This window comes from Bos javanicus, chromosome 3, assembly GCF_032452875.1.
Source record: "Bos javanicus breed banteng chromosome 3, ARS-OSU_banteng_1.0, whole genome shotgun sequence".
NCBI classification, from domain to species: domain Eukaryota; kingdom Metazoa; phylum Chordata; class Mammalia; order Artiodactyla; family Bovidae; genus Bos; species Bos javanicus.
The window spans coordinates 1979768-1998109 of NC_083870.1; the positions used below are offsets into that span (position 1 = coordinate 1979768).

General features: G+C 45.4%; 1 protein-coding gene across 6 annotated transcripts in view; it reads left to right on the forward strand.

Annotated features, from left to right (window-relative positions):
* Window positions 1-18091, forward strand: part of ILDR2 (immunoglobulin like domain containing receptor 2) — a 68941-nt gene extending 50850 nt beyond the window's left edge. For 5 of the 6 annotated variants that reach the window (XM_061399528.1, XM_061399544.1, XM_061399536.1 and 2 more), the window contains 4 exons: window positions 7302-7415; window positions 11247-11463; window positions 12602-13277; window positions 14538-18091. In XM_061399528.1, the coding sequence (XP_061255512.1) occupies window positions 7302-7415; window positions 11247-11463; window positions 12602-13277; window positions 14538-14573 (1043 nt within the window). In that variant the 3' untranslated portion in view covers window positions 14574-18091. The remainder of the gene's footprint in view (window positions 1-7301; window positions 7416-11246; window positions 11464-12601; window positions 13278-14537) is intronic. The other variant, XR_009733202.1, reaches the window with a different exon arrangement.
* Window positions 18092-18342: the final 251 nt, after the last annotated feature.

Here is an 18342-nt window from a genome sequence, read left to right on the forward strand (position 1 = left end):
GAAATGGCAACCCACTCCAGTGTTCTTGCCTGGAGAATCCCAGGGACGGGGGAGCCTGGTGGGCTGCTGTCTATGGGGTCGCACAGAGTCGGACACGACTGAAGCAGCTTAGCAGCAGCAGCAGCAGAAGAGTATAGGGGCGTTAAAATGTAGCTTTCCTGGAGGCATCTGAAGAGGACTATACAGAGTAGTAAAGGTTAGAACTGTGTACAGAATATATTTAGGAGGTGACTTTTAGATTCCTAGTTGTAAATGAGCCACTAGGGTTGGTGAAACAGACGTTTCTCCCCCGGAGGGCTCTGGACAGACTTCAGTGGGAATCGGGGGCCGAAGGTCTAGATCATTTAGTGACCTGTCAGTGCTCCACCATGGAAGGGGTGGATATCCTCAGTGAGTAATTGGTACTTGTGTTTTTTCTCTCTCAGAAACTATTAGTAGAATTCTGACGTATGAGATTGGGAATGAGTCATAGACTGAGAAGTAAAAGTTAATAATCAAGGACACACAGGGTATTAGAGAAATAAAGACAATACAGTCCATTTTCCCAAAGGATGCAGAGGACAAAAGAGGCATTAATAGGACTCGTCGCTGCCTTTTTCTCCCAATCTTCTTTCTCTTTCCTTCCCACCTGGACCCTTCCCCCTTAGTTTATTGAGTAGATTCTCTTAATAAAATAACTATTATTTATAGGATGGCAAATACTTCTGTCCTATTTTCAACTTTTTTCCAGTTCCTGCTTGTTGCAGTTCAATCATTTTGACTCCATCCTGCCATGCTAACCAACTGTAGTTAGAAGTGGCTTAAAAAAAAAACAGGAAAAAAATATGATTTCACATAGTGAGAAATTCCAAGGTAAGGTGGTTCAGGGGTTGGTTAATGGAAGAGTTCAAGTGGCATCCCTGAAGGACCTGCTTCTTTCCATCTTGTGTTCAGCATCCTGAGTGTATCCTCTGTTCTCCTGGATGAGCTCCCCTCTGGATCCCATAGTCTCAGACACTATATGCATTCAGAGATGGAAAAGATATGCTTATTCCTTGTGTTCCTTTTCCCATGAGGGAGGAAAGCTTGTCCATAAGTCTCCTTCCCTTCCAGCAGACTTCTACTGTCATTTTATTGGCAAGAATTATGTCCTGTGTCCATTCCTAAGCCAGATTGACTTGGATCCACCAAGACTCATCTGTTAGGCCAAAACACCTATTCACCTCAGAAATGAACAGTCAGAATTCTGTTCGCCAGGAAAAAGGGGAGGATGCATAACCAGCTTTGGCCACAGTCAGTCTGGCTCATGTTATCTGGCTTACTGAGTCAGGAGTGAATTCTTCATGATCCCTACCAGGCACATTTCTGTACTCATGGTCCTGTGGCCAGAATTACTGATTGCATTTAGCTGTTTCTCCTTTAAGAAAGGTGGCTTAAGCTAGTGTTGCATGTAGATTGTTTTTCAAAGAATGTTCGAAGTGTTAAGAAATGCTGATTTATAAAGATGTAAATGTAGCTTATTTTATATTTTTATGCTACTTCAATTTTAGGGTAATCATCTAGCAACAGTAATTTTTCAGATTACATTTGTACACAATACTCTTTGAATGTTCTGTGTAGTTGAAAAGCATCTTTGATGAGCTATATATAGTATAGCCAGTTAGTTACCAAATGGGGGAGACAGAAAAGGAATCCTGACTCCTTCTCCCATTCTTCATAGCAGCTATTTATTACCTCTTTACAAAAAAAAAAAAAAAAAGGACTGTCTCCTCCTGCCCTGCTCTGGATTCATTGCTTTGTCAAGTTTTTCTTTTTATTGACTCTCTAAATCCCACCCCATTCCCACCTCATGGGTCCAGCCTTTCCTTCTTCAGTGACTTCTTCCTATCCACATTCAATACATGCTCAGATCTCGCATTAAAATACAACAATTTGCAAAAACCCTTAGTCCTCTAATACTGTGTCCCTGTCCACTTTCCCCTCTTCACAGATAAACTCCTTGATAGAGTTTTGAATATTTAATGTCTCCATTTCCTCTCCTCAGCTAACTTCTGTCTTGCTGTCACTTTCACCACTCCAAAGACCAGCTCTTGCCAAGACTGCCTTATTGCTAAGTCTAAAGGATGCCTTTCAAAGCTTGCCCCCCTTGACTTCTCAACAGCATTTGCCACCCCTGATGATACATTCATATTCTTTGCCCTCCTCAACACTGTATTTTGTAGCTTTTCCTAGCCATTTCACTATATGCTGGCTGTTCGTCCTCTGCACATCCCCTAGATGTTGGTGTTTCTGTTTTGTCCAAGGTCCTCTCCCTGGGAAATCTTACCTTGTCCATGGCCTCAGTCATCATCTGTATGCTGATGACTGCCAGTCTTTATGTCCATCCTCTCTCCTGTTCCTCAGTCCCACATATCCAACTGCCTTCTGGACATTTCTACCTGAATGTCTTTCAATTTCAATTCAACCTCTATCTAGGAAATGGAATTCATCTGCTGTTTCTCAACCTCAGACCAACTCCAGCATTTCTCATTTCAGCAGATGGCATTATTACCCACCTAGTAGCCCAAACCAGACATCCTTATCCCTTCCTCTTCCTCACTTCTCGAATCCAGTTGGTCACCAAGTCCTTCAGATAGGATCTCAAAATAACTTTGAATTGGTCCATCTCTACTCAACTATCCTAGTCATTACTGCCATCATCTCCCACCTTAATTAATGCACTTCTCTCTTCCCTTGCTTGAATCCATTTTATTTTCATATCTACCTGGTCTCCACTCATCCTTCTTACAAAAGAACTGAATAGGCAAGTAGGGTTTTGAAATGTCATTTTTCAAACTAATAAGGATATATGCCTACTGTATGTATACAGAGAATATGCAAATTTTAAGCATCACTCCTCCCACAGCTGAGCTGCTGCCACCCTGGGGGTGGAATCTGGCAGCTGTTCCATTATCCATAAACAGCCTTCCTTAGCTTATTAAGATAGGACAGGAAGAACAAGGCTATATACCCATGGATATCTGCCTTAGACACTTTTGCAAGTTCTACAAATTGAATTTGGTGTTAAAGGGGAAATTAGCTGAAAAATAGTTGAGTCTTAATTGGATCAGAATTATCTTTTAACAGTAAGAATTTTTTAAATTTGGCATCAAAATGAATATCCCAATATTCCCTCTCCAGTAAAAATCAAAGTTGGTGAGGCTAGTAAATTAGAGGAGCTGAAGTATGAAAACCACACCAACCAAAGGACTTGGACCAGACTGAAATTCAAAAGAGAAATAAATCTTCCATTGACCCTGAACTGAAACATCACCAGGAAAAAAGTCATTTTCCAAAAAATGCTGGTCTTTGACCAATAAAAATATTGTAGGATATTTGTTATTAAATATTGTAGGATATTTCTTTTTAAAATATCACCACACCTCAGAGAGTTCTCTGATCTAAATTACAGATAAAAATCAGCCCAACACCATTCTGTTTTCAAATCAAGAAAAATTTAATGAATGTCTACAAATTTTTTCTCAAGGAGTTTACAGTCCAGCAGAATGGTTTTGGGCGGCTTGTGAATGGAAATAAAATGAGTAAAAAAATAGAAAGGAGCATGTAATAAGACTAATCTCTGATGTCAGCTCAGAGAAGGCAAAGTCTCATCTGCTTGGAGGGATCAAGAAAGGTTTTCTGATGTTTTCTATGCTCCTGAGCATATATGTGACACAGAGTCAGTTCCTGCCACAATGAGAGAATTATAGTGTGCTGCCTAATCGAATTTACAGCTTTTGGTTAAAAAAAAAAATCTTTTCAAGGGAGAAGCGCCTAGCTTTTTAACTGCTGAAACCAAACGGATGATGCCTCTGAAGTCTGTCAGTGCTCCACTCTGTCCTTTTCGACAAAGAGGACAGATTTAGATTTCTGAAATTATGAGCTGGTGTGACTGAGAATAAAATCTGAAAGTATTGGGCTGGCCAAAAGGTGTGTTCAGGTTTTTCATAAGATGTTACAGGAAAACCCAAACAAACTTTTTGGCCAACCCAATATGTAGTACAGTAATGTCTCTTTATAATGCCAGTACTGAAAGGTGAAGCTGACATCTTCATCTTTTCAGAGGCATGATAACCTATGCATACATGATCAATCTGTGTCATAATTAGGAGCGTAAATTCTTATAACGACACAGAAAGCAATCTAAGCTCCAATCCAAGTTGCAATTAAAGGAGATTTCCAACTGTTGCTTGGGGTGGCAGCCTTCTCTTACCACCAGGGTACAGCTGGTACATTGTTCCATATAGTAATACTTTTCCCCCTTTATCTAAGTATTACTGAATGTCTGCCATAACAGCACTTCACATATTAAGAACACCTAAAGACACAGCTGCAGGTAGAGTAGACCCCTTCTTTAAGGCCTATAAACATGCTCCTTTTCTTAACTAAAAATATTGTTTACAGTCCCTAAGTTGTGTCTGACTCTTTTGCAGTGCTATGGACTGTAGCCCCCCAGGCTCATTTGTCCATGGGGTTCTCCAAGCAAGAATACTGGAGTGGGTTGCCATTTCCTTCTCCAGGGGATCTTCCTGGACCAGGGATCAAATTTGCATCTCCTACACTGGCAAGTGGATTCTTTACCTCTGAGCCACCAGGGAAGCAGACTAAAAATATAATCATCAATAAAAATAACAAAACTTGCCTAAACCTTGCTGCTCCCTCAAGCTACCATTCAAGGCTTCCCCTTCCTGTTCAAAATTCTCCAACAAACCCACCACATGTCTCTTCTGCCTTACTTTGCAATTCCCTGTAATACAGTTTCTATTCCTGATTTTCACTTCATTCATTCATTCATACAAACTCACATGTTTGGAGTGTCTGCAATGTGCTAGGCTCTATGCTAGGTGCTCAGGAATCATAGATACACAGAGAGAACTGGTCCTTGATCTCAGGAAGTTTACAATCTAGAGAGAGAAATTCTACTGTAAATAATCTTTCTTAAGAAAGCATTAACCTCACACCCATCCCCAGGCTGGCACCATTTCAGCTCAAACAAACATACTACGTTTGTTTAGGAATATACTCTGTAGAGCACCATCCTGGGCGTTCCACTGAGCTAGAATGATAAGCATTCTTTTCCCTCAAGAATCTTTTGGAAGATTAGACATTTATACATATCATTTGAAACAAATAGGAATATATTAAGGGACATATGATGAAAGTTCAAAGTAAATGATTTGTAAGTTGGGGGTTGGATAGAGAAAAGAGAAAACTTTTCTAGCTGGAGAAAAAGAAAGTCTTTTGGATGAGATGTTGTTTGCGCCACCCCTAATAATTACAAAGAACTCAAAGTGCTCCACTGAGTTGGTCTTTGTTGTCTTCTTTTTTTCGTTTATGTATTTGTCTTCTCTGACTTATAAGATTATTTAAAAGGTGAAAATTATTAGTTGTATTTTGTGGACATGCAAACTGAATCCTGGATAGGTCACCACTTATTTGAGGTCCTCGTGGCCTACAGGGTGCCCAGTTCCCCACTTCCTAGCCCTGTGTTTTATTCATCAGACACAAACACCTCAGAACAGACATAGCAGTTCCGTGGGATAATTGCATTTTAATTGAACTGTCTGTGCTACTCTGTAAACGCCTCTGCAGAGATGGGAGGGTGTGGAGGCTGATAAATAAAACCATTTCTGCTAATAATTGCTTCTGCATAAGGATTAAGGATCTAACCTCTGGGAGAAGGTGTCACTAAAAAGCGTGTGCTGAGATTCATTAATTTTTTAAAGTAATTCCACAATTGAAGCTGAAGGTGGACTGTCCATCCTATGCTTATAGAGAAAACCAGTGCACCTGCAAATGGATGTGTGGGCGTCTTCCCAGTTTTCAACACCAGGGCTGTGATTAGAGTCTGTGAAAGATGATATTTTAATCTTCCACATACATGCTTGTGTAGGGGGCTATGTCCACAGCAGGGGAACATAATCAGAGAGCAGAACGCAGAACTTTCTCCAGAGACACGTGCAGTTGTGTGGTTTCCTTGTGGTATTTTCCCTGCTCTGGGAATAGAGAGTGTTGGGGGTGGGTCATCTGTTTCCATCCCCATTGTATGGTCCCAATTGGCTGCATGGTAGGACAGTGCCTCGGATGCCCAAGGTCCACCTCTGGGTTCTTCCTTTTTGTCTTCCTTTCATCTCTCTCTGCTGCTTCTGGCCCCAGACTCCAGACAGACAGGTGGCCCAGTATTGTTGGGCTTCCTTCAGACTACATTCCAGTCCCGGCACTGCCACTTATTGCTGAGCAAGTTATAAAACTGCTCTGAACCAAAGTTTCCTCGTCCGTGAAGCGCAGCTGCTAACAGCTGACTCCTTATGCAGTTGCGAGGACTGAGTCCACGGAAAGCACGTAGCGCGGTGCCTAGCACGTCCCAGTGCCCGCAGGCCTTGTCTGTCACCCCTGCTGTTCTGTCCCCATCCCAGTCCTTTCTCTTTCTTGTTTTCTCTTTATCTGTGAATATTAGAGCTGTCTGTGTCTGATCACCCTTGGGGCTGGTATTGGATTAGGTTGATGCTTAAGTGATACCAGGCTTCAGCAGCCTTTGTCTCTGCCAACGTGAGTGATGAGAACGTAGAGATGGTATTATCTCTCACGCTTTAGTTTTGTTTTATTTTTACTAAGCCCTGAAAATAGCACCTGCCTGTAACCACATTGCAGCAGATTGACTTAATCATGTCTAAAATATGGTATTCCCTTTCCTAAGGGGAAAATGCTAAAGAAATAATAATGGAACCATAATTAGTAATCCATGCATTTTATTTTGTTCTACTGTGTATAAAGCCTGCAATCTAATATTAGCTCTTAGGCATCGCCTAGTTATGGAATTTTTGTACAGGCAACTACAGGCTTTTAGGCCACCTGTGTCAAGGTCTCTGATGTTTGGGTATCTGTTTTAAAGCTACATGTGCTTCCAAGTGAAGGTATGATCCTGACTGTAGAGTGATCTGTATCCCTAGTCTAGAAAGTGGTCTTTTTTAGTGTGAGTATACTCCTCCAAACTTTGAGAAGATAATCTTTAAGTGGAGCTATAAGAGGTCAGGAAGTAGGAAGGAGAGGTTACTGGAACAGAAGTTTTTTCTTGATGTGCCAATCCTCCATTCTAATGGAACCATCTGATAAAGGGTATGGTTCCATATATAGAAATATAGGTTACTGTTTCTGGGTGATTTAAAAAAGAGTTGAATCACATGGGTCCCTATCTGGGACCCATGTTTTCTACTGGTAAGTTACATGGAAGTCACCTTTTCCTGATTTTTTTTCAGCTTACTATCTTGTTTGTTTCTCAACAGTTCGCAAAGGTTACCGGATCCAAGCTGATAAAGAGAGAGACTCCATGAAGGTCTTATACTATGTCGAGAAGGAGCTGGCTCAGTTTGATCCAGCCAGAAGGATGAGAAGCAGATGTGAGCATCTGTTAGTTTTATGTGTTCTGTGTATCATGCTAAAAGGGATTTGGGGGTGACCATATATGGGGAGCCCTGAGCTTTCAGGGTCAGAATTAGTAGGGCTGCTGGTGACACCACGCTAAAGAAAGTAGCTTTGAGTACAGGGAGGAAAGAAAAAAAGGGTTCTGGTATGAAGGATAGGGTGATAACAGGGAACTATATCCAATATCCTGTAATAAACTATAATAGGATTTTTAAAAAAAAGAATAGAGCATCATGTACCATCTTGGCTTCTGTTGCCTCTCGCATGGGGCAGTCAGTATTGCTGGGCTGTGCAGTGGGGTTGGCACCATTTTATTAAAACAGCCTTTCCCTACTACTCCCTTTAAAATATATTCAAAATAATGGCTTACAATGGGGAAGCTTCAGTGTCAGTTTTTTCCAACATGAAAGGCCCTAGCCTCGAATGACAGTCCAGCTGCCAACTTGCCATATCAATGAAAGTAAAAGAACAAGTCTGCCAAATGAATTTCATAAAAAAGATGCCTACATTCCTTTCAGATACCTAGTGGCAGAGACTGAGGGGCAAGCAAAAAGTCAAAAGAATGTTTTAATTATTGAGTCTGTAGGCGGCAGGGCCCCAACGCTTAACTTACCCACAGACCTTGGAGACTTTGCCGCTGACATAGCTGATTCTTGATTTGGACTCCAAATTCCTGTCTATCATGAAAAGCAACACAGGGCAGGTCTGACATGGATGGGCTAATTGTCAGAGGTGCTGGCAGGCGTGGGAGTGCGGTCACTACATTTCTCTCTTTGAACCCTCCTTGTCTTGGAACCAACTCCAGACTCAATGGCATTGTTGGGAAAACAGACCCAGACTAGAGGAACTTGATTCAGATTAAGGACAACATATTCCTCCCAGTTTGCGATTCTAATTTCATCCTGTCTGAGTTGCATCCATTGCTGCCTCCTCCCACCACACTGGCTATAAAAAGACCATCTCCAGATTGGAATGTCAGGAATGCAGATGTCACTGCACTTGACAAGCTAGTTGTAACAGTGTTGTCATGGATCCCTGTAAGGGGACAGACAGAGAGAGAGTCAGAGTCCAAGGAGAAAGCCCGTGGAGGAAATCTGTGAACTCACCGCTCAGAGAAAAAACAGAGGTTAAAAATAAAGGGTAGATCCCGGTTGAGATGATGTCTCCTGTCTGCCTGGATTAAAGTGGTCTCCAAAGGCCTGGCTAGCCAGAAGGTAATGACCAAGGAATCTTAAGAGTCCAAGGGGTGGCCTGGGTCAACAGATGAAGAAACTGAAGCCCAGAAGGTGGAAATGACAGTATCAGGACTACAACCCAGGTCTGTGGTTTGCTGTCCTGTGCTTTGCTGCTAAACTAGAAACTTTGGAGCCAACTGTGGATGGTGCTATGGCTGCAGTAGCAGTTTATATTCAAAGATCACAGCCTTCTAACTCTTGGGACTTTAGGATGTTGGAGCGGGAAGAAAGAGACTGAGATTGTTGAATGTACCTCCCTCATTTTATGGAGGAGGAAAGGGAGGCCGAGGGGAAAGTAACCAGTGCCAGTACTCACTGCCAGTGCCAGAATTGAACCCAGAGCTCTTGGAACCTACACATTGCAATAACTGCACAGAGATGAAGCAGAAATCTAAGTTCTCTTTACTTTGAGAGGTTCTATCCCCGAAGAGCAAAGTAAACCCTGGGATGGATCATGGCCACGGGATGGTCTTAAAGATCTCATCATAAAATGAGCCACACCTAGTTGCAGGTGTGGCAAAGGAGTAATAGATTCTGTGAGGCATGGGAGTTTCAGGGTCAGGCCTATGAATTTCCCAGAATGTGTGAGCCTCATTCACCTGCTCCCTGTAAGTAGGGGCTTGCTCTGGGGATATTTTAGTCTGGAATCAGCAAACCACAGCTCCCAGGGCACATATGTTCCACCTCCTATTTTTGAAGTAAATTTTCTTGGAACACAGCCATGCCAATCTACTTGTCTTATCCATGATTCCTTTCCTATCGCAGTAGCAGAGTTGAATAGTTGTGACAGGAAGACTTGCAAAGCCCACAGTGCTTACTACCTGGCCCTTTACACGAAGTTTGCCTCTGCTGGCCTAGAGTCCCACTGCTAGGTGTCTCTGAAGTGGGGGATGTTGATGTTCACGTTCACTGTGGCAGAAGTTTCAGAACAGCATACATCCTGGACTATCCATCATATGAATGGAGAAACATCTCTCCCTCACATCTGGAGAGATGAAAAATGTCCATTATTCCCTGAAGTTTAAGGCAAGTTCTGAGCCAATAATGTAATTTTCCAATAAACACACTTGGTGCATTTTAAAGTTCTCTTATGTGGGGTTCCCAGAAGACTGGAATTCACTGGCATCGTGAGAAAAGGAAGACAAGATTTTATTAATCAATAGGATCTGAGTTATTTCCCTTTGAAATAGGCAGGCACTAGACCATTCTCCTTATGAGGAACAAAAGACTTAGATTATAATTCAAAACCAACTGATCACATGACCAAACTGAATGGCGTTCCTACTCAGCCCTGTGTCCTCGTAAGGAGATTGTGTTTATGCTGTGCAGGGAGGCCCACCCTTCCCTTCAGGGGTGGGAGCCAGCAAAATTCCTCTGCTCCTCTAAGGACTGTTGGGGATAGGGAGGAGATAAAGTAGAGGGGAACATGAGACACACACTTGTGCTTCCCACATCTGATCTTAGTTTACCTCTCATTCGGCAGCCAGGCCCTACAACTTATAATTGTTGATTCTGATAATAGTTTGAAGTTCAAAGGATTTTTAGAAAACAATGGATTTTCAATGGATTCAGTTACATTACAAATAGATTTGCTAGATTTATTTTTTAAGTAATATGAAATTCAATCCATTTCAAAGTTTTCTAAATAAATAGTTTTTTTTTTTTTTCTTTCCAAATTGTGATTCTGGTCCTTATTCACAAGTGCTTTTGTGAAAAGCTACTTAGGCCACCCTAAAAAATGAGAAAGCTGTGACCATCCCCTCCTTTTTTACATTTTTGGGCTGGGACTAGAGCATAAGTGGAGGTCCATGGACCATAAGTGCAGCCTAGCCTTCCCCATTTCTTCCTACACTTCCAAACAGCTATCCTGGCCATCCATGGCCACATACACCTGAACAGTCTGGGGAGTGAAGAGGTCTACTTAAGCCACAGAAATGAGCTTGGTACTGTTCAGGGAAAATATTCCAAATTCCTGGATGAACATCCAGGAGCAGGGTGTGCACACTCTCTTTGTCCTGTGGGCTCCTTGCTCTGTGGGGAGGGGCACAGCAGCAGCTGGGATGGGGTGCGTGTGAACCACAGCATGGGACTGGCTCTGAAGGCTCCATCTTGGGACTCAGATAACAGCAGGGAAGATACTGTGATCTGTGGCTTTTCTCTCTTTTTGCCCCCTTTGCCTCATGGCTGGGATCATCATGGCTCATCACTGATTTAAACAAGAAGAAGCAAAATATTTGAGCGAGGATGATGATATACTAGGAGGAGACCAGCTGCAGAGAGCCTAAGTTCTGGAAAGCCTGCCTTAGGTGGAACAATAACAATTGTTTTCCTATTCTAAGAACAGAGCATGTGGGAAGCCTCCCCTCTGTCAGCAACTAGGCTTCCAACTGAAGCCAGTTGCTGCTGAGCTGAGAACACAAATACCATTAGTTCAGGACTACAACCCACCCTGGACAGGACTGAGACCCTCGGGTGGGAGTTTCCCAAAGATTCCAGTGTTAGCCCTTAACCAAGTTCCTGTTCTGTCCTACAGGTAGAAAGCTCTGTCATGCCTAGTTTTTGTCCTTGCAGATAACAACACCATCTCGGAACTCAGCTCTCTGCATGAGGAGGACAGCAGTTTCCGCCAATCTTACCATCAGATGCGGAACAAGCAGTTCCCTGTGTCTGGGGACTTGGAGAGCAATCCTGACTACTGGTCAGGGGTCATGGGAGGCAGCAGTGGGGCCAGCCGGGGGCCCTCGGCCATGGAGTATAACAAAGAGGATCGGGAGAGCTTCAGGCACAGGTGAGGCTAACTGTGGCAAGGCAGCTCCGGTGCTGGGCATGAGGAGCCAAAAGCTGGGGGGCAGGATGGGTCTGAGGCTGCAGTGATCCGAGAACATCTCTGTCTGCCCTTCTAGGTTATCTTGCCTCATCTCTCTCTGTGCCTATTGAACACCCCTTTCCCACATGTATTAAGCAAGGGAACGTTTAGGGCACCATGTGCAGAAGTAATCAGTCAAGGCTCTTTGAAGAGGATTCTCTAGACCCTTTAATGAACCCTGTTGACATTTCTCTGCCCTTCTCATATATTTTATCTTGTAACCTCTAAAAGACCCCACCCATCATCTCTCTCATTTTTGATCATTTGTTTTGTGAAAAGTCAAATGCCAATTATGTTATACTGTTGGATTTGATTCTCATAATTCTAAAAGGCAGGTACTATTAATGTCCTCCCAGTTTTAGCTGGGGAAACTGAAACTTAAAAAATTCTAAGGGACTTACACAGGGTCATGTGGCCAGTGAATGTGAAGGGACAAGATGTGTGTTTGGTTTGGTATGGCCAATGCCCCGATAGCACCTTCCCCACTCACCTATCCTTTATATCGAAGGACAGTAGCTATTGCTCTTCTCTCAAAGAACCAACTGCGGGGTCCCTCTGGCCTGTTGCCCCACGAGGTAACTTGCCCTTCACTCTGAGGAAGGAAAAGGCCTCTCTGTTTCTCACCAAATAATACAGGGCTCCGTGGGCCACAGCTGTTTGGACAGCAGGCCACATCGCCCATGCCGGCTTCGAGGGTGTGAGAAGTGAGTCAGGAGGCTGTCAACCAGAGGTCATATCATAATGGCCAAAAGAAGGCCCACGTGTGTTTCAGCACCGTGTAGATCACAAAGAGGTTTTTTTCACACAACCCGTTAATCCTTAACGCTAACTCACCAGATGGGCGGACGCCTTGACTTGGCTGTGATTCTGAGGCGTGAGAGGTGTCTGGGGTGATACATCCAGCCAGGAGCAGAGCCGTGTCGGGCCGCGCAGTCTCCTGAGCGAGGCCCCAGCCGCGATGGCGTCCTTAGATCCCAGCTCAGCTCCCTGCCTCGCGCGTCTGACAGGTCTTGGGTACCCGGGCCTTTCAAGGACTGACCAGCGCCTCCTCTGTCCGCAGCCAGCAGCGCTCCAAATCGGAGATGCTGTCCCGGAAGAACTTCGCCACCGGGGTGCCGGCCGTCTCCATGGATGAGCTCGCGGCCTTTGCCGACTCCTACGGCCCGCGGTCCCGCAGGGCGGACGGCAACAAGCAGGACCTCCGAGGCGGGAGCCGCTTCGAGCGCTCGGAGGCGCGGGCGCACGGGGGCCTCTACCAGGACGGCTCGCTGGAGGAGTACTATGGGCCGCGGAGCCGCAGCCGGGAGCCCCTGACCGACGCGGACCGCGGCTGGTCCTACAGCCCCCCGCGCCGGCGGCCGCCGGACGACGCGCACTTGCCGCGCCTGGTGAGCCGCACGCCGGGCACCACGCCCAAGTACGACCACTCGTTTCGCGGGTCCGGGCTGGAGCGGCAGGTGCGGCCAGAGGGCGCCAGCCGCGGCGGCAGCCTCGAGACGCCGTCGAAGCTGAGCTCACAGCTCGGCCCTCGCAGCGCCTCCTACTACGCCTGGTCGCCGCCGGCCACCTACGAGGCGGGCGCGCCTCCAGACGACGAGGAGGACACGCCCGACGACACGTTGCCTCCCTACAGCGAGCTCGAGCTCAGCCGGGGCCCGTCCTACCGCGGCCGCGACCTGCCCTACCACAGCAACTCGGAGAAGAAGAGGAAGAAGGAGACACCGGCGAAGAAGACGGTGAGGCCCAGGCGGCCTCCCCGGGGGCCGGTGGGCACGATCGCCAACCGGGGGCCGCGGGGCTGGGGAGGAAGGCGAACAGAGCAGGAGGGCCCTGCCCTAGATGCGCAGACACCCGGTGGGGCCCAGGTGGAGAGAGCAGGCTCTCCTGCTTGGGGAATCCGGATGTTCGGCTGGTTTGTCCCCCACCTCCTCCTACCCAGGCAGGACCAGGTGAAGTAACTGGGCTTGGAGCCCGGAGCGTTGAAAACAAGCAGAAGTAGCAGATATGCGGGTGTAGCAGATTAGCATTAATGGCCAGCTTTAAGAAGCATTTAGCATCAGGGATTCTAGGGCTTCATCCCCACCACAGGCCTTTAGGTGGGTTTCTGAGGTCTGCATTCTGACGATCTATGCTCTATGCATGCTTATGTGTGCGTTCCTCCCTAGCCCTTGCTCCTTTTAGGGTGAGGGTTTGTAACTTGCATCAAATGCCGGAAGAGTCCAGATTCCAGAGAAGCCGTTGGTATTTATGAAGGACAACTCACTTCTTTTTTTCCCCTTGACGTTTTATTGAGTGTAAACTGTACTGTGCCTGTATATGTGAAGGAAATCTTTCCGGCCCTGCCCTACTCATTTGTCTGTGTAAGTGGCCTTTTTTAGACTTTATTGTTTTCCCTCTAAAAGCCAAGAGCAGCCCAGTGAATCCTGCAGCCCCCTAATGTGAGCTCTGAACCTGAGAGATTGTAGGGGGCAAACCACAGATCATTGTGGGTTTCCAGGGTGCCTCTGTGCTCCAGAGGCCCTCTCCAAGCCTGGGTGCTACTGCCCCCTCCTCAGTTACCCTGCCTCTCTTGTGGTTTTGTTTTTCTCATGGTTCCAAGCAGCACATTTGTATGGGGAGAGAACATGAACATAAAAAGGTTCTGGCATGATTATTAACCCCTCCAAAACAAAACCTGCAATGACCCAAGTATTATGAGTAGAGAAGGAACTTTCAGGTGATGTCAGCTGTACGGTGCACCATCCACACCAACTGTTGTGGAAATGTAAACATTTTAGTTATCCCCAAAGGGGTGAGAGGTTTTTCTGTGGTCATGGAACTAAGTTCTATGAGATGTGTGTTGGCTTCAGCACCAATTGAGGCTTAGGGGCAGTAGTCACAAGCTTAATGAAATGTCCTAAAAGTCAGAGTGTGCTAGGCTCTGAACAGGTGTGGATTCTTCCCAGGGAGCCATTGGTTGTGTTTCTTTAATCAGGCTTTTTCTGTTCTTTCCCCAGAGTGACTTTCCAACCAGGATGTCCCTTGTGGTCTGATGTTTGTTTTCAAGACAACTCTCTGAATGACTAGGAATTGGGAACAGAACATGGGAACAAGACACAAATCCAAGAGCCAGCAGGCCCTGGACCTTCTTGGGCCACCACCTTGGAAGATTTGCTGATCTTTGCTTTGGCAAGGGATGGGGGGCAGCCTTTAAGGGAGGCTGATTGCAAACCTCAGTGCCCATCTAACTAGTTTGAGAAACTTATCAAGAAAACAAGTACAGGTGAACACATTCCTACACATGGAGTTTCTCACCCACAGAGTTCATCCCGCCCTGTCTCCTCCCTTAGCCAAACCAGGATTCCTTTTCCGTTTCTGAAAGAGAGTTAGCTCTGGACTGCTAATCTCCAGATAATGCCTATACTACAGTCTGCTTTTCCATACCTCCTGTGCTGTGCTTAGAAACAGAACCGATTACTGCTATTAGAAGGCCTTCACCCACAGTGGAAGATAGCTTCAGGCAAAATACACCTTTTAGCCCCATCACTTCCCAGTCACTCGTCAATGACTGTTGTTACACTAAAATCAGGCCTGTGGTGAGCTCAGTGACCATGACCTGCCGGACAATCACAGAAATGACTTCAATTTGCTGTTCCTAATGACAGTTCTTGGCTGGAACAAAACAAGAGCTGTCAAAGTGGTGTTTCTTTTTTCATTCTGAGAACATGAACTGCTTTTTCTCTTTTGTCATAGCGACGTGAGTCTTGGACATCAATGGCTCTTCTCGTCCTCCCCTTTCCTGGACTGTCCACAGGTTGGTGCCACACACAGAGCCCCGTGTCCCTCTGCACTCTTGATTAGGTTGTCATCAGGTGCCTTTTGATAAATGTTTAAAATACACATATGAAAGAGAAGAGGGGAAAAAAAGAGGAGAAGAGAATAAAACAAAAGAAAGAAAAATGAGAAAGAATCTAAGAAGAAAAGAATGTATGGTCTCACTATATGTTGAATATGGGCCATTTCCTCCACAGGCTCTGCTGGCTCTTCTGTGTGTTTTAGACTTCATTTACCATGAGTTGTTCCTGCCCAGCCCAGTTTCATCATCCCAGGACACCTGAGTGTGGAGCAGGCATCCCTGGGCCTCACCAGGCTGCCACTCTAGATGCTTTTGGGAGATGAGGGATATTGCTTTCTCAGGAAGGAGCACTTCCTACTCCGTGTGTGCATGCTAAGTCGCTTCAGTCATGTCTGACTCTTTGCGACCCCATAGACTGTAACCCACCAGGCTCCTCTGTCCATGGGATTCTCTAGGCAAGAATACTGGAGTGGGTTGCCATGCCCTCCTCCAGGGGATCTTCCCAACCCAGGGGTCAAACCTGCTTCTCTGGTTTGTCTCTGGCATTGGCAGGTGGGTTCTTTAACACTAGCACCGTCTGGGAAGCCCTTTTCTACTCCTACCCCTGCCTGAAGGATAGATTTTGCTTAAATCTCAAATCTAGGACTCTCTGGATTTCATAATTTGTATAGATTGGTTAAAAAAAAAAAAAAAGGCTACAAACTCTTCTCTTCTCATCAAGAGGTGCCGTCTATTTCTCAACCCCTTGATTTGGGATTGGCCATATTATTTGATTTAGCCAGTGGCCTAATAACAGATATGATAGAAGCAGAAACTTGACAGTTTCTTGTGCATGAGGGAATTTGTCCTCTCTTGCTGCTTTTGGGAACTGTGCATCACCACCAGGTAAATTAGCCTGGCTGGCCTGCTGCATGATGAAAGGGCCCAGTTATCCCATCACTCTAACTGGCAGCCTATCAACTCTCAGCTGATTGCAAACATGAGTGATCCCAGATAAAACCAAAAGAATTGCCTCGCTGAGCCCAGCCCAAATTGCTGATTGCTACCCAAGGCATGAGAAGCTGATTCACTCTTTAAATGTTCATTTTTCTTCAAGGAAAAAGCTGAGTTTTTTTTTTTTTTCTTGTCTGAATATTTAACCCCCAAAACTCTAACCTTAGGTGAGTGCTGGTCTCTACTTTCTTTGACAGACTTTTGTCAAAGCTTTTCACCCCACACTGTTATGGTGGGATACTTGGTTAGGTCAAATCACTGGCAGACAGTGTTGCTTGGTCTCTGTATCCCTCTACTTCAGCAGGCTCCATCCTCTGTCTGTGGATCCATGGACAACTGCTGAAGAAAGTTTCTTCCTCAGCATCTCTTTGGTCTTCTCCAGAACCACCTGACTGGGGCTAGGCCCTTTTCTCAGAGTACCATTGCACTGATATCCATTTAATTCATGGCATTTCCAAACCAGTTCTATGTGTGCAATGAAATAATAAGTGACTGGGTGAGGGTCAGAAGGATGAGTTGATACCATTGCTGGGGGTAGAATTGGCCTGCCAAAAGACTTCATAATGGCCTTGGCCTGTATGAGTTGAACCAGGAGGACAATTCAGTCCACTGCTGGCACTTCCAAGGGCTGGAAGACACAAGCCATAACCCTGGTGCTGAGTTTTTAGACTTGCTGAGCTTTTAGTCCTTGTCATCTGAAAGCCTAGGTCTCATCTGTCTGTTTGGGCCCCATTTCCACTGGAAAAGATGATTAAAACACCAATTCTTAGTCACCAGCTTTGGATTTTAAATTGCTCAGGCAATTTTGGAGAATCTTGGGTAGCTGAAGTAGTTATTATTTCTTCATACTGAGCACTGTGTCAGGCTATTCACCACCAAAGAGCCCCATAGCACCAGCTGCAGAGACCAAAAATACTGCTTTCATTAGCCGGGGGCATGTATGATTTTGGTGAAGGGAGCCATGGGAAAGAATTATTAAAATCGGAAACCTGAAGGCAACAAAACTACCGACAGACAATAAAAAATACAAAGATGATAACAGATTACCGAAATAAACTGGGTACATGGGACCAGGTTGTCCTCGGAAGGGCTGCATAAATCACTCAGACCTCCAGGTTTCTGGTCAAGAGAGAAAACAGTCATTTCTGGGTATGTGGACAAGAGATAAGTCTGACCGGACAAGTAAAGGCAAAGCTGGCCATCCTCAGCACCCTGGCTTTTCTCAGCACATCCTTCTGTTTCTTTTCCCCTGACTAGTCCTGTGTAGAAAGTGCTTACACATATTAGCTTCCTTCCTTTGTTTTATTGGGGGTAAAATATTAGGCTTGTGTAAGACAAGATCTCTGTCCATGCATGCGTGCGTGCTCAGTCACTCAGTCAGGTCCAACTCTTTGCAACCTCATGGATTGTAGCCCGCCAGGCTCCTCTGCCCTTGGGGTTTCCCAGGAAAGAATACTGAAGTGGGTCACCATTTCCTCCTCCAGGGGATCTTCCCGACCCAGGGACTGAGCCTCATCTCCTGCGTCTCCTGCTTTGGCAGTTGGATTCTTTACCACTGAGCCACCTGGAAAGCCCACTCTGTCCATGGGGACGCTGCAACTGAATAGAGGAAACAAGAAATGCCCAAGAAAGAATTGGGAGATTTTATATGTATAATATGAAATACTGCTATGGATAAATTACAACAAACCCAGAGAATTAAAGTTTTTTTATTTAAATGGGTATATTTTGATATCTAAGTGTTGTGTGTATTTGTCCATCCATCCTATTTAAAGACATGCTCAGTGATCTGAAAAGCCAGTATTAAGAAATCTGAGCTGAAAGAGGTGAGTTGGAATGGGGAGGGGTGAGAGGCAGAGGGCTGAGTAGGATGATGTAGGAGCGTGTTTGCCTGTGAGTCACAGCTGAGTCAGGGACATGTTGGATGAGGGCACAAGGGGGCAGGTGGCAGGCAGATGAACTTCTCTAGGCCA